Genomic DNA, 15525 nt, shown 5'->3' on the forward strand with positions numbered 1-15525 from the left:
GTCGGAGGGGCAGTACTGAGGGAGCGCTGCACTGTCAGAGGGTCAGTACTGAGGGAGCGCCACACTGTTGGAGGGGCAGTACTGAGGGAGCGCTGCACTGTCGGAGGGTCAGTACTTAGGGAGCGCTGCACTGTCGGAGGGGCAGTACTGAGGGAGCGCTGCACTGTCGGAGGGTCAGTACTTAGGGAGCGCTGCACTGTCGGAGGGGCAGTACTGAGGGAGCGCTGCACTGTCGGAGGGGCAGTACTGAGGGAGCGCTGCACTGTCGGAGGGGCTGTACTGAGGGAGCGCTGCACTGTCGGAGGGTCAGTACTGAGGGAGCGCTGCACTGTCGGAGGGGCAGTACTGAGGGAGCACTGCACTGTCGGAGGGGCAGTACTGAGGGAGCGCTGCACTGTCGGAGGGGCAGTACTGAGGGAGCGCTGCACTGTCCGAGGGGCAGTACTGAGGGAGCGCTGCACTGTCGGAGGGGCAGTACTGAGGGAGCGCTGCACTGTCGGAGGGGCAGTACTGAGGGAGCGCTGCTCTGTCGGAGGGGCAGTACTGAGGGAGCGCCGCACTGTCGGAGGGGCAGTACTGAGGGAGCGCCGCACTGTCGGAGGGGCTGTACTGAGGGAGCGCCGCACTGTCAGAGGGGCAGTACTGAGGGAGCGCTGCACTGTCAGAGGGGCAGTACTGAGGGAGCGCCGCACTGTCGGAGGGGCTGTACTGAGGGAGCGCCACACTGTCGGAAGGGCTGTACTGAGGGAGCGTCGCACTGTCGCAGGGTCAGTACTGAGGGCGTACTGCACTGTCGCAGGGTCAGTACTGAGGGCGTACTGCACTGTCGGAGGTGCAGTACTGAGGGAGTGCTGCACTGTCGGAGGTGCTGTCTTTCAGATAAGATGTTAAACCGAGGCCCCGTCTGCTCTCTCAGGTGGACGTAAAAGATCCCACAGCACCATTGGAAGAGGAGCAGGGGAGTTCTCCCCGCTGTCCTGGGCCAATATTTATCCCTCAACCAACATCGCTATAACAGATTACCTGGTCATTATCACATTGCTGTCTGTGGGAGCTTGCTGTGCGCAAATTGGCTGCCACGTTTCCTACATTACAAGTGACTATACTTCAAAAAGTACTTCATTGACTCTGAAAGGCGCTACACAAATAGGAACAGGAGGAGGCCATTCAGCCCCTCGAGCCTGCTCCACCATTCAATTAGATCATGGCTGATCTGCACCTCAACTCCATTTACCCATCGAGAGAATTTAAAAGTGAGTTTTTAGGGAAACGAAGCATATAATTAGTAGAAAAATAGGTAAAGTTGAAAACTAAAAAGAATCAAAGTTGGACAGAGAAAGAAGGGAGAAAAAGAGAAACTGTGAAAAGGGACATCAGGACAAGCGGAATTAAAGGGTTAAATATTATTCCCTTTAAATTGTATTTTAAGTGTTTATTTTTGTAGTGTAAAGTTAAATCTCCAGAAAAAATATCTATCTCTGACGTTTGAGTAGATTTATTGCGCTAATATTAGTGTTTGTTTCAGTGTCACAGTGTGTGAGCAGAAAGGTTAAAAAAAATCGTTCAGTCCAGGGAGACGGAGAGTTCCCTGGATTTCTGGCACAGCATTAAGATGGCTCGACATCAAACCTTTCTCTGCCCTTTCCATTCCTCGCCTGCTCGCCAAAGGGAAGCTTTAAGTTGCACTGAGGGAGTCACAGTGTACACATCTACATCACAGTGTATGCATCCGAGCATTTATCCTGCACTGGTTATAAAACAGGAAGAATAGCAAACGTAAATCCATGTAGACCTCTGTGTATGTACATGTCTGTCTCCCTGTGTGCCCACTTGTGCTGTATTGTGTATATGTGTGTGCTTCTGCATGTGTGTGTGGGCGTGCGCGCGTGTGCATGTGGGTGTTTGCATGTATCTGTGTGCGCATGAGTGTGTGCGCGGGTGTGTGTAAGCGTGTTTTCCTGTGTGCGTTTGTTTGTGGGTGCGTGTGCATGCGTGTGTGTGCATGCGCGTATTTGCCCGTGTGTGTGTGTGCGTGTGCGTGTGCGTGTGTAAATACTCTGCCACCCACTGGGCAGTTTTGGGAGCTTTAACCAGGTTAACTGCTGCACACGGTGCTACGTGACACACATTGTGGCCGATTCTAAGTGCCTACAATGTACATTGATCCCGTTTGCAATTTAGAGGGGGCGAAAGGGCGGAGAATGCACCCCGTAAGCTTCACCCATTTGCATCATGCGTTAAGCAGCCTAACCAGCGACGCTTAAAGAGACCACCAGTGGCTGCTCGGACCACTGCCAACGGTTTTTAAAAACTTTTATTTTTGTGGGGCTAAGGGAGAGCCAGCAATAAAACATCTCCTGTGAGGCAGCCTTGGGTTAGGATGGGAAGATGAGCCCGGGCTCCCGCTCCTGATCGGGATCTGGCACCTGCTGGAAGGAGTGAAAGAAAGAAACACTTGCATTTCTATAGCGCCTTTCATGACCACCTGACATCCCAAAGCACTTTAGTCAATGAAGTACTTTTGTAAGTGTAGTCACTGTTGGAATGTAGGAAACGCAGCAGCTAATTTGCACACAGCAAGCTCCCACAAACAGCAACGTGATAATGACCAGATCATCTATTTTAGTGATGTTGATTGAGGGATAAATATTGGCCCCAGGACACCGGGGAGAACTCCCCCTGCTCTTCTTTGAAATCGTGGCCATGTGATCTTTTACATCCACCTGAGAGAGCAGACAGGGCCTCGGTTTAACGTCTCATCCGAAAGGCAGCACCTCCGACAGTACAGCGCTCCCTCAGTACTGCACTGGAGTGCCAGCCTAGATTTTTGTGCTCAAGTTTCTGGAGCGGGACTTGAACCCACAACCTTCTGACTTGGAGGCGAGGGTGCTGCCCACTGAGCCACGGCTGACACTTGAATAAATGTGGGCCTCAGACGGGGACCGGTATCGGGCTGGGTTATCAGCCCTGCCTCCGTCTGCAGTAGTTGAATAGCCTACCAGCACTCACCATCACGGATCGCACGTGATCACACTGGCCGTTTGGGCGGGGTGTCAAGAGGGAGCCCGGGGAAGGAGGAAAAGGGAGAGAACCACAGAGAAAATCAGGGAGAAAAGAAAAAGATGGGAGAGATCATTTAAAAAAGGAAAATTGGAAAAAAGTATAAATATATATAATCAACTTAAAACAGGTCTGTACCCCAACTGAAATTTATTAAGCTGTGTTTTAAATTTTCTTTATAAAACACTGCTGAAATATTTTTACATTTATATTTGTTAATACGGACCCATCATGAGCTGCTTCTTGACCCGGAAGTAATGTTGACATCATCACACTTCAGAAGTAATTAGTTGGATGTGAGATTGATGATCTTATCAATTCTTGGGATGTGGGCGTCGCTGGCAAGGCCGGCATTTTTTGCCCATCCCTGGCGGCCTCTTGAGAAGGTGGTGGTGAGCCGCCTTCTTGAACCGCTGCAGGTTTGATTCAACTGAATGGCTCGCTCGGTCACTTCAGAGGGAAGTAGAGTCAACCAGGTTAGTTTGGGTCTGGAGTCACACACAGGCCCAGACCGGGTAAGGACGGCAGGTTTCCTTCCCTAAAGGGTTTTTAACGACAATCTGACAGCTTCATGATCCCAGTTTTTTATTTCCAGATTTTTAAAAAACTGAATTCAAATTCTCAAACTGCCCTTGGTGGGATTTGAACTCACGTTCTACTGGATTATAAGAACTCCCGACACCACCGTACCCACTACATCCTGAAGACGTGACTTGGTGCTACATAAACATTACCTCTTTCTCTTTCTGTATGCTGAGCGAGGGACTGTTTTTGGTTTCTGTGCTGGGTTTTGTTTTGTTGCTGGGTCCAGTATCACAGGCACTGGGCCAGTCACCGGTCTTGCACCCAATTGGCTCCTGATTTGTGAGCCCAAAACACCAGCCGGGTATTCAACCATGTAAGGCATCACAGCCGAGCCTGATTCTGTCCTAGAATCATAGAATTTTACGGCACTGAAGGAGGCCAGTCGGCCCTTTGTGCCTGTGTCCCTTTGAAAGAGCTTTCCAATTAGTCCGAGTCCCAGCCCCGCTCTTTCCCACTAGCCCTGCAAATGAGTCCTCTTCAACAGGACTCATCACCCAACAACCACACACACACACTCTCACTCACACATTCACACAGTCACTCTCACACACACACAGTCACTCTCACACACACTCACTCTCACACACACTCACACTCACACACACACACACTCACACTCACACTCACACACAGTCACTCTCACACACACACACACACTCACACTCTCACACAGTCACTCTCACACACACACACACACTCACACTCTCACACAGTCACTCTCACACACACACACGTGATATCAAGAAACGGCTGAGCGCACTGGATACAGCAAAGTCTATGGGCCCCGACAACATCCCGACTGTCGTGCTGAAGACTTGTGCTCCAGAACTAGCCGTGTCTCTAGCCAAGCTGTTCCAGTACAGCTACAACACTGGCACCTACCCGACAATGTGGAAAACTGCCCCGGTATGTCCTGTCCACAAAAAGCAGGACAAACCAACCCGGCCAATTACCGCCCCATCTGTCTACTCTCAATCATCAGCAAAGTGATGGAAGGTGTCATCAACAGTGCTATCAAGCGGCACTTACTCACCATTAACCTGCTCATTAATGCCCAGTTTGGGTTCCGCCAAGACCACTTGGCTTCTGACCTCATTACAGCCTTGGTCCAAACATGGACAAAGGAGCTGAATTCTAGAGGTGAGGTGAGAGTGACTGCCCTTGACATCAAGGCAGCACTTGACCGAGTGTGGCATCAAGGAGCCCTAGTAAAACTGAAGTCAATGGGAATCGGGGGGAAAACTCTCCACTGGCTGGAGTCATACCGAGCACAAAGGAAGATGGTTGTGGTGGTTGAAGGTCAATCATCACAGCCCCAGGAGTTCCTCAGGGCAGTGTCCTCGGCCCAACCATCTTCAGCTGCTTCATCAATGACCATCCCTCCATCATAAGGTCAGAAGTGGGGATGTTCGCTGATGACTGCACAGTGTTCAGTGCCATTCGCAACTCCTCAGGTAATGAAGCAGTCCATGCCCCCATGCAGCAATAACTGGACAACCTCTAGGCTAAGGCTGATAAGTGGCAAGTAACATTCGCGCCTCAGAAGTGCCAGACAATGACTATCTCTAACAAGAGAGTGTCTAACCACCGCCCCTTGACATTCAACGGCATTACCATCGCCGAATCCCCCACCATCAACATCCTGGGGGTCACCATTGACCAGAAACTTAACTGGACCAGCCACATAAATACTGTGGCAACAAGAGCAGGTCAGAGACTAGGTATTCTGTGGCGAGTGTCTCGCCTCCTGACTCCCCAAAGCCTTTCCGCCATCTACAAGGCACAAGTCAGGAGTGTGATGGAATACTCTCCACTTGTCTGGATGAGTGCAGCTCCAACAACACCCAAGAAGCTCGACACCATCCAGGACAAAGCAGCCACTTGATTGGCACCCCATCCACCACCTTAAACATTCACTCCCTCCACCACCAGCGCACCGTGGCTGCAGTGTGTACCATCTACAAGATGCACTGCAGCAACTCGCCAAGGCTTCTTCGGCAGCACCTCCCAAACCCGCGACCTCTTCCACCTAGCAGGACAAGGGCAGCAGGCGCATGGGAACATCACCATCTCCAAGTTCCCCTCCAAGTCACACACCATCCTGACTTGGAAGTATATCGCCGATCCTTCATCGTCGCTGGGTCAAAATCCTGGAACTCCCTCCCTAACAGCACTGTGGGAGCATCTTCACCACACGGACTGCAGCGGTTCAAGGCGGCGGCTCACCACCACCTTCTCAAGGGGCAAATAGGGATGGGCAATAAATGCCGGCCTTGCCAGTGACGCCCACAGCCCATAAAAAAAATGAAAAAAAACCTCAGACACTCACGCACGCACACACACTCACACTCTCACACTCACCCACACCCTCTCACTCTCACACACCCACTCTCACACACACCCTCTCACACACACCCTCTCACTCTCACACACACCCACACACACACACCCACTCTCACACTCACCCACGCCCTCTCACTCTCACACACTCACACACACACCCACACACACACACTCTCACACACTTCCCACGCCCCTCACTCTCACTCTCACACTCACACACACTCACACACTCACACACACACACACACCCACGCCCTCTCACTCTCTCACACACTCACACACACACCCACACACACACACACTCACACACACACACACACACACTCACACCCACACACACACACACTCACACACTCACACACCCACACACACACACACTCACACACACCCACACACCCACACACACACACACTCACACACACCCACACACCCACACACACACACACCCACACACACACATTCACACACACTCACACACCCACACATTCACACACACTCACACACACCCACACACACACACTCACACACCCCCACACTCACACACACTCACACACCCACGCCCTCTCACTCTCACTCGAGCACACACACACACACACACTCACACCCACTCTCACACTCACTCACACACTCACACACACACTCACACCCACTCTCACACTCACTCACACACTCACACACACACTCACACCCACTCTCACACTCACTCACACACTCACTCACACACCCACACTCACACTCACACACACACACACACTCACACACACCCACACACACTCACACCCACTCTCACACTCACTCACACACTCACACACACTCACACACACCCACACACACACACACTCACACACCCACACACCCACACACTCACACACACTCACACTCACACACACTCACACACACTCACACACACACACACTCACACACACACTCACACACCCACACTCACACACACTCACACACACTCACACTCACACACACTCACACACACACTCACACACCCACACACTCACACACACTCACACACCCACACCCTCTCACTCTCACTCGAGCACGCACACACACACACACACACTCTTACACTCACTCACGCACTCACTCACACACTCACTCACACACTCACACTCACACACACTCACACACCCACACATACACACACTCACACACCCACACTCACACACTCACACACACTCACACACACCCACACACACACACACTCACACACACCCACACACTCCCACACACACACTCACACACCCCCACACTCACACACCCACACACTCACACACACTCACACACACACACTCACACACACTCACACACCCACACACTCACACACACTCACACACACACTCACACACACTCACACACACTCACACACCCACACACACACACTCTCACACACCCCCACTCTCACACACACACACACTCACACACACACACACTCACACCCCCACTCTCACACACACACACACTCACACACCCACACACTCACACACCCACACACTCACACACACACTCACACACCCACACACTCACACACACTCACACCCCCACTCTCACACACACACACACACTCACACACACACACTCACACACACTCACACACACACTCACACACACTCACACACACTCACACTCACACACACTCACACACACACTCACACACACACACTCACACACCCACACACTCACACACACTCACACCCCCACTCTCACACACACACACACTCACACACACACACTCACACACACTCACACACACACACTCACACACACTCACACACACACACACTCACACACACTCACACACACTCACACACACACTCACACACACTCACACTCACACACACTCACACACACACTCACACACACACACTCACACACCCACACACTCACACACACTCACACACCCACACACACACACACCCACACACACACCCACGCCCTCTCACTCTCACTCGAGCACGCATACACACACACACACACACTCACACACACACACACACACACACACACACACACTCACACACACTCACACACACTCACACACACTCACACACACACACACACTCACACACCCACACACACTCACACACACTCACACACACACACACACTCACACACACTCACACTCACACACCCACACACACACACTCACACACACACACTCACACACCCACACACTCACACACACTCACACACACTCACACACCCACACACACACCCACGCCCTCTCACTCTCACTCGAGCACGCACACACACACACACACTCACACACATTCACACACCCACACACACACCCACGCCCTCTCACTCTCACTCGAGCACGCATACACACACACACACACACGATCAGCGGACCGGGGCCTGGAGTGTGAGATTGATTTTACCCCTTCTCTAGTCTGGAGCAGTTCAAGTCAATGTGGAGCCCCTTAACTCAACCCGATAAATTCAGAAAAGACCAAATGGGGTGAGAAAAATCTCACTTTAAAAAAAAAAAAAATTGTTACCTAGACTCACTCGCACTTCCCAAGATTTTTTTTATCTCCCTCGCGCTTTCTACACGCAAGAATTTTCTGCCTTTCTAAAAATCAGCTCCGCTAATCCCGGGGCTCATTGTTAAACGACCAGATTCTGACGCAGGCCTCCACCTTGCCATGACCGTTAAAACTTAACAAAGGGAGGTATTTAATTTTAAAAAGTATTACTGTCAGTAACAGCGACAGCAGGAAAAATGGGAACTGGGAGCCCTTGGCTAAGACTATGATGAACAGCCGAGGGGAGTGCTTTTGGGCACTGTGTGTGTTCCACACCTTCCCGCAGCCAGTCACACCGTCTCTATTCTTTGAAAACTAAATACAGGAAATGCCTCTGATGTCTCAGATATTGACCACAGAGGTTCCAGGTGCTGAGTTAGCGGAGCCCACCTAGGCTGGTACACATAACCACTTTACATCCGCCTGAGAGAGCAGACGGGGCCTCAGATTAACGTCTCATCCGAAGGACGGCACCTCCAACAGTGCAGCACTCCCTCGGTACTGGCACTGGGAGTGTCAGCCTGAATCATGTGCTCAAGTCTCTGGAGTGGGACTCAAACCCAGGACCTTCTGACTCAGAGACGAGAGCCACGCACGGCTTGCTTGTAGAGAATGTGAGCTTTTATTTCAGATGTCCAGCATCCACAGTATTTTGCTTTTGTATAAAGAATGATTACCTGGGTGAGGCAGTGGAGAGCACTAGTGGTGCCATACCCCAGGCATAGCCACCTTCAGGGAAAGAAAGGAAAAGGATTGGGATGAGAAAAATAAAATCTGGGAACAGCCCTGATCGGGATAGCCTGGGATATCAGGATAAGTGTGAGGAGCAGAGAAAGATTCATGTTTTCACAGCATGAAGAGGAAGTAGTGAATAGCCCACGATCTCACCAAGCCCCTCCCTGCCCCATGTGGAAAAACTTCTCCATCTTGACCTCTCATCGTCCATCTGCCATAAACTCCAACTTGTCCAAAACTCCAGCCGCCCAAATCCTGTCCACACTATGTCCCGCTCGCCCAATCACACAATGTTCTCGTTGACCAACAGTGGCTCCCAACACTCAACACATTAACTACAAAATCCTTCCCCTCATGGCCTCATCCCACCCTACCTCTGCAATCTCCTCCGGCACGGTCACAAATCCTGGAACCAGCAGCGCTGTGGGAACACCTTCACCACACGCACTGCCGCGGTTTAAGAAGTCCCACCACCTTTTCAAGGGCAACGGAGGACAGGCAATAAATGCCAGTCTTGCTACATCCCGAGAATGAACTTAAAAATAAAATTCCCTCCTGTATCCTTCCATTCCTCTGAGTCCGGTTTCTTGTACATCCCCCGCTCCCCCTGCCACTCCCTTCACCCCACCATTGGTAGCAGAACCTTTGTTGGTTTTATTCTTTGGGATGTGTCCATCCTGAAGTACCCTGACGGCATTAACCACAAGTCAACCAGGCGGTGTGGTCTATAGTCACAGGTATCCTAACTCACACCAAATCCCGTTCACTCATCACCCGCTGTGCTCACTGACCTACATTGCCTCGATTTTAAAATTCTCATCCCTATCTCTGTAACCTCCTCCAGCCCTATAACCCTCCGCTATCTCTGTGCTCCTCCAATTCTGGCCTCTTGCGCACCCTGATTTTAATCGCTCCACCATTGGCGGCCGTGCCTTCAGCTGCCTGGGCCCTGAGCTCTGGAATTCCCTCCCTAAACCTCTCCGCCTCTCTCTCCTCCTTTAAGACTCTCCTCCTTAAAACCGACCTCTCACCTGTCCTATATCCTTATGTGGCTCAGTGTCAAATTTTGTTTGATAACATCAAGTTACACAGAATGTCCAGCACAGAAACAGGCCATTCGGCCCAACTGGTCTATGCTGGTGTTTATGCTCCACACGAGCCTCCTCCCACCCCTCTTCATCTCACCCCATCAGCATAACCTTCTATTCCTTTCTCCCTCGTGTATTTATCATGCTTCCTCTTAAATGCATCTATACTATTCGCTTCAACCACTCCCTGTGGGAGCGAGTTCCACATTCTCACCACTCTCTGGGTAAAGAAGTTTCTCCTGAATTCCCTATTGGATTTATTAGTGACTGTCTTATATTCATGACCTCGCGTTTTGGACAAGCGGAAACATTTTCTTTACGTCTACCCTAGCGAACCCTTTCATTATCTTAAAGACCTCGATCAGGTCACCCCTCAGCCTTCTCTTTTCTAGAGAAAAGAGCCCCGGCCTGTTCAGCCTTTCCTGATAAATATATCCTCTCAGTTCTGGGATCATCCTTCTGAATCTGTTTTGCACCTTCCCCAATACTTATAAATCCTTTTTGGAATATGGAGACCAGAACTGTGCACAGTAACGTTCCTGTGAAGCACCTTGGGACAAGTTACTACGTTAAAGGCATTATATAAATTCAGATTGTTGTTGTAGGAGGTGGCAGGTTCACTTCCCTGAAGGGCATTACTGAACCAATTGGCTTTTTTAACAACAGTCCGGCAGCTTTCATTGCTATTCTATCTGGTGAATTACCAGAATTATTTTTAATTCAATTTCACAACTTTCAGTCGTGTGATTTGAACTTGGGGATGCCAGTTCAGTACCATGACCATGAGACCAGTGCACCCATAACCAGCCCACCTTGGCCCCACTCTCTGCAATTCCCTCTCCAAAGCCCTCTTCCTCTCCACTTCTCTGTGGTATCAGCCTTGGCTCAGTGGGTAGCACTCTTGCCTCCGAGTCAGTAAGTCGTGGGTTCGAGTCTGACTCCAGAAACTTGAGCCCATAATCCAGGCTGACACTCCCAGTGCGGTACTGAGGGAGTGCTGCACTGTCGGAGGTGCCGTCTTTCAGATGAGACGTTAAACCGAGGCCCCGTCTGCTCTCTCAGGTGGATGTAAAAGATCCTATGGCCACTATTTCAAAGACCAGGGGAGTTATCCTAATGAACCCTCAGCGAACATCACTAAAACAGATATCTGATCATTTATCACATTCCAGTTTGTGGGAGCTTGCTGTGCACAAATTGGCTGCCGCTTTCCCTACATTACAAGTGACTACACTTCAAAAGTACTTCATTGGCTGTAAAGCCCTTTGAGATGTCCTGAGGTCGTGAAAGGCGCTATAGAAATGCAAGTTCTTTCTTACTCTCTGTATCTTTCACACTTTCTCAGATGCCTCTTTTTGACTAAGCTATCAGTTATCCCCCAACCACAGCTCACAATCCATCCCCTTTTCCCCATCTGATTCATTTTGTGAAAAGCTCTGAAACATTTTCCACTTTAAAAAAAGAAAAACTTGCATTTATGTAGCGCCTTTCACGTGATAAAATGTCCCAAGGTGCTTCGCATAGGAGATATTAGGGACAGGTGACCAAAAGCTTGGTCAAAGAGGTCGGTTTTAAGGAGCGCGTTAAAAGGAGGAGAGAGAGGCGGAGAGGTTTAGGGAGGGAATTCCAGAGCTCGGGGCCCAGGCAGCTGAAGGCACGGCCACCAATGGTGGAGCGATGGAAATCGGGGATGCTCAAGAGGCCAGAATTGGGGGAGTGCAGAGAGCTCGGAGGGTTGTGGGGCTGGAGGAGGTTACAGAGATGGGGAGAGTTGTAGGGCGGGAGGAGGTTACGGAGATAGGGAGGGTTGTAGGGCTGGAGGAGGTTACAGAGATCTCGGAGGGTTGTGGGGCTGGAGGAGGTTATGGAGATAGGAAGGGTTGTAGGGCTGGAGGAGGTTACAGAGATCTCGGAGGGTTGTAGGGCTGGAGGAGGTTACAGAGATCTCGGAGGGTTGTGGGGCTGGAGGAGGACAGAGATAGGGAGGGTTGTGGGGCTGGAGGAGGTTAGAGAGATCTCGGAGGGTTGTAGGGGGCTGGAGGAGGGTACAGAGATCTCGGAGGGTTGTGGGACTGGAGGAGGTTAGAGAGATCTCGGAGGGTTGTGGGGCTGGAGGAGGTTAGAGAGATCTCGGAGGTTTGTAGGGGGCTGGAGGAGATTTATGAAATCTCGGAGGGTTGTAGGGGCTGGAGGAGGTTACGGAGATAGGGAGGGTTGTAGGGGCTGGAGGAGGTTACAGAGATCTCGGAGGGTTGTGGGGCTGGAGGAGGTTACAGAGATCTCGGAGGGTTGTAGGGCTGGAGGAGGTTAGAGAGATCTCGGAGGGTTGTGGGGCTGGAGGAGGTTACAGAAATCTCGGAGGGTTGTAGGGCCTGGAGGAGGTTACGGAGATAGGGAGGGTTGTAGGAGCTGGAGGAGGTTACAGAGATCTCGGAGGGTTGTGGGGCTGGAGGAGGTTAGAGAGATCTCGGAGGGTTGTGGGCCTGGAGGAGGTTACAGAGATCTCGGAGGGTTGTGGGGCTGGAGGAGGTTACAGAGATCTCGGAGGGTTGTGGGGCTGGAGGAGGTTACAGAGATCTCGGAGCGTTGTGGGGCTGGAGGAGGTTACAGAGATCTCGGAGGGTTGTGGGGTGGAGGAGGTTACAGAGATCTCGGAGGGTTGTAGGGGGCTGGAGGAGGTTACAGAAATCTCGGAGGGTTGTAGGGGCTTGAGGAGGTTATGGAGATAGGGAGGGTTGTAGGGGCTGGAGGAGGTTACAGAGATCTCGGAGGGTTGTGGGGCTGGAGGAGGTTACAGAGATCTCGGAGGGTTGTGGGGCTGGAGGAGGTTACAGAGATCTCGGAGGGTTGTGGGGCTGGAGGAGGTTACAGAGGTCTCAGAGGGTTGTAGGGCTGGAGGAGGTTACGGAGATAGGGAGGGTTGTAGGGGCTGGAGGAGGTTAGAGAGATCTCGGCGGGTTGTGGGGCTGGAGGAGGATAGAGAGATCTCGGAGGGTTGTAGGGGGCTGGAGGAGATTACAGAAATCTCGGAGGGTTGTAGGGGCTGGAGGAGGTTACGGAGATAGGGAGGGTTGTAGGGGCTGGAGGAGGTTACAGAGATCGTGGAGGGTTGTGGGGCTGGAGGAGGTTAGAGAGATCTCGGAGGGTTGTAGGGGGCTGGAGGAGATTACAGAAATCTCAGAGGGTTGTAGGGGCTGGAGGAGGTTACGGAGATCTCGGAGGGTTGTGGGGCTGGAGGAGGGTACAGAGATCTCGGAGGGTTGTGGGGCTGGAGGAGGTTACAGAGATCTCGGAGGGTTGTGGGGCTGGAGGAGGGTACAGAGATCTCGGAGGGTTGTAGGGCTGGAGGAGGGTACAGAGATCTCGGAGGGTTGTGGGGCTGGAGGAGGTTACAGCGATAGGGAGAGGACGAGGCCATGGAGGGATTTGAAAACAAGGTTGAGCGGGAAACCAGGCCAATTTGCCCTTCACCCACTTGGGGCCGTGGAACTCAGCAGTAGCGACCAGCTGACTCGCGGCGGACTGGGAACCGAACCTGGAACACTCCAGGGTCCGTCGGAAGCGGCGCTACACCCCAAACACCCGCATCGTACAAGCTCACGTAAAACTCTGGGCCCTACCCAGCCACACTCGCACACCTTCAGTTGCAGAAATTTCACCCACTGTTTTACAAAAAAAGAGAAATAAATAGCTGCGTTATTTAACGGCAGCCAGGCATCACGGTTACAAAAGCAGATGCGAATTACTGGCCAAGTGACCCACTCTGACGTAAGCAAATGTAAAAGTTTACAGATGACGTGACTGCTGGGTGGATATTTAAAGCCTGCGATTTTTTTTTGCCTTCTACAAGATTCCTAAATACGCAATAACCACAAGCACGCACACATGTGTGTGTGTGTGTGTGTGCCTGGAAACATCAAATAAAACATTCATCAGACATCGTTTTGTTACCCGCTGCGTGTGCACTTGGAGGAGAAAAAATCCTCGCAGATCAAATCTAAAATGGTTCAACCACAGAAAAAAAACACATTAAGGATCTTTCTCTCTCTCAATCCTTCTCTGCTTCCACAGCTATGTCTGAAACCGAAAATAATGTGCAGCCACAGGCCTCAATCCAAGCCCCACATAAACCACACATTTCCACATCAATAAAGTTAATTGGTTAGCCATTAGTTACTGGAGTATACTGTACTCACCAGGACATGAGCAACCTCCTGACATTTTTCACATCTCTGAACTCCCTTCCTATATGTATGTATGGTTTTTCTTTAATCCTTTTTTTTCCCCTCGTCTGCTTGCAACAAGCACACAGCACAGCCTCTCTCTACTTCATGGTGTCCTGTGTGTGTTGATGTCACGTACTGAAATCTCTGGGAAGGAGAAAAAAAAGAGAGAGAGGGGGACCGCCAGAGAAACAGGAAGCAGAAATTATTCGTCCCTCAAAGGCGGAATGCCTCGACTCATTAATATGCAAATGCCAAATTCAGTGGGTGGAGTGTGTGTCTGGCAGCGTAACCCAGGAAACAAGAGATGGCAAAGCAACAACAAGCATGTGACCCAGATTTTCCCTCTTTCGCTCTCTCTAAAAGGTTGTTTTCTACACTGAGAAACCCGGCTCCCGTCAAATTCCTTTCGCTATCCATCACTGCCCTCTCGACAAGGAGGAACCTTAGCCCCTTTCAGCTAGATCTGCCGTGTTTATTCATCGAATAGAAATCATTCACTTTCCCCCCCACCCCCCCTCCCTACCCTGCTCCTCCCCTCCTCTCCCCCACTCCCAGTCCAGGAGCTGGGAGATGAGAACGTTAACCCTTTCTGGACCACAGTCCAACATTTTTTATAAAAATTGACCGTTTTTTTTGTGTTCCCTTTTGGCTTTGTTCAGAGATCGTGCACCACAAGTTCAGTCAAGAACTGCACTGCCCACTGCTGTACAGAGAGTAACAAACTGCAAGGACCCATCTTTGATTTCCCGGTCTGGGTTGAGTTAGGTGGTGAAGGGCTTGCCTCAGTACCCCTGGGATAGGAAGCAGAAAAATCTGCCACTGTTCCTGCTCCTAGGGATTGCCCACCCTCCAGGAATTGAAGATTAATCTCCAATTCCTAAGTGATTAAAAACCCGGGAGAAAAATAAGGGAGGTCTTTAAAAAATTGTGTTTTATTTTCATCACTTTTGC

The 15525-nt window shown here is 51.0% G+C and overlaps 1 protein-coding gene across 2 annotated transcripts in view; it reads right to left on the reverse strand.

Moving 5' to 3' along the window:
- The window catches only part of LOC147113283 (LIM domain-binding protein 1), a 105563-nt gene extending 90553 nt beyond the window's left edge, over positions 1-15010 (reverse strand). The window contains exon 1 of one of the 2 annotated variants that reach the window (XM_085994178.1): positions 14545-15010. In XM_085994178.1, the coding sequence (XP_085850304.1) occupies positions 14545-14569 (25 nt within the window). In that variant the 5' untranslated portion in view covers positions 14570-15010. The remainder of the gene's footprint in view (positions 1-14544) is intronic. The other variant, XM_085994174.1, reaches the window with a different exon arrangement.
- Between the last annotated feature and the right edge of the window lie 515 nt (positions 15011-15525).

This window comes from Somniosus microcephalus, chromosome 8 (assembly GCF_052327205.1).
Source record: "Somniosus microcephalus isolate GS21.2 chromosome 8, FLI_Smic_1.0, whole genome shotgun sequence".
NCBI classification, from domain to species: domain Eukaryota; kingdom Metazoa; phylum Chordata; class Chondrichthyes; order Squaliformes; family Somniosidae; genus Somniosus; species Somniosus microcephalus.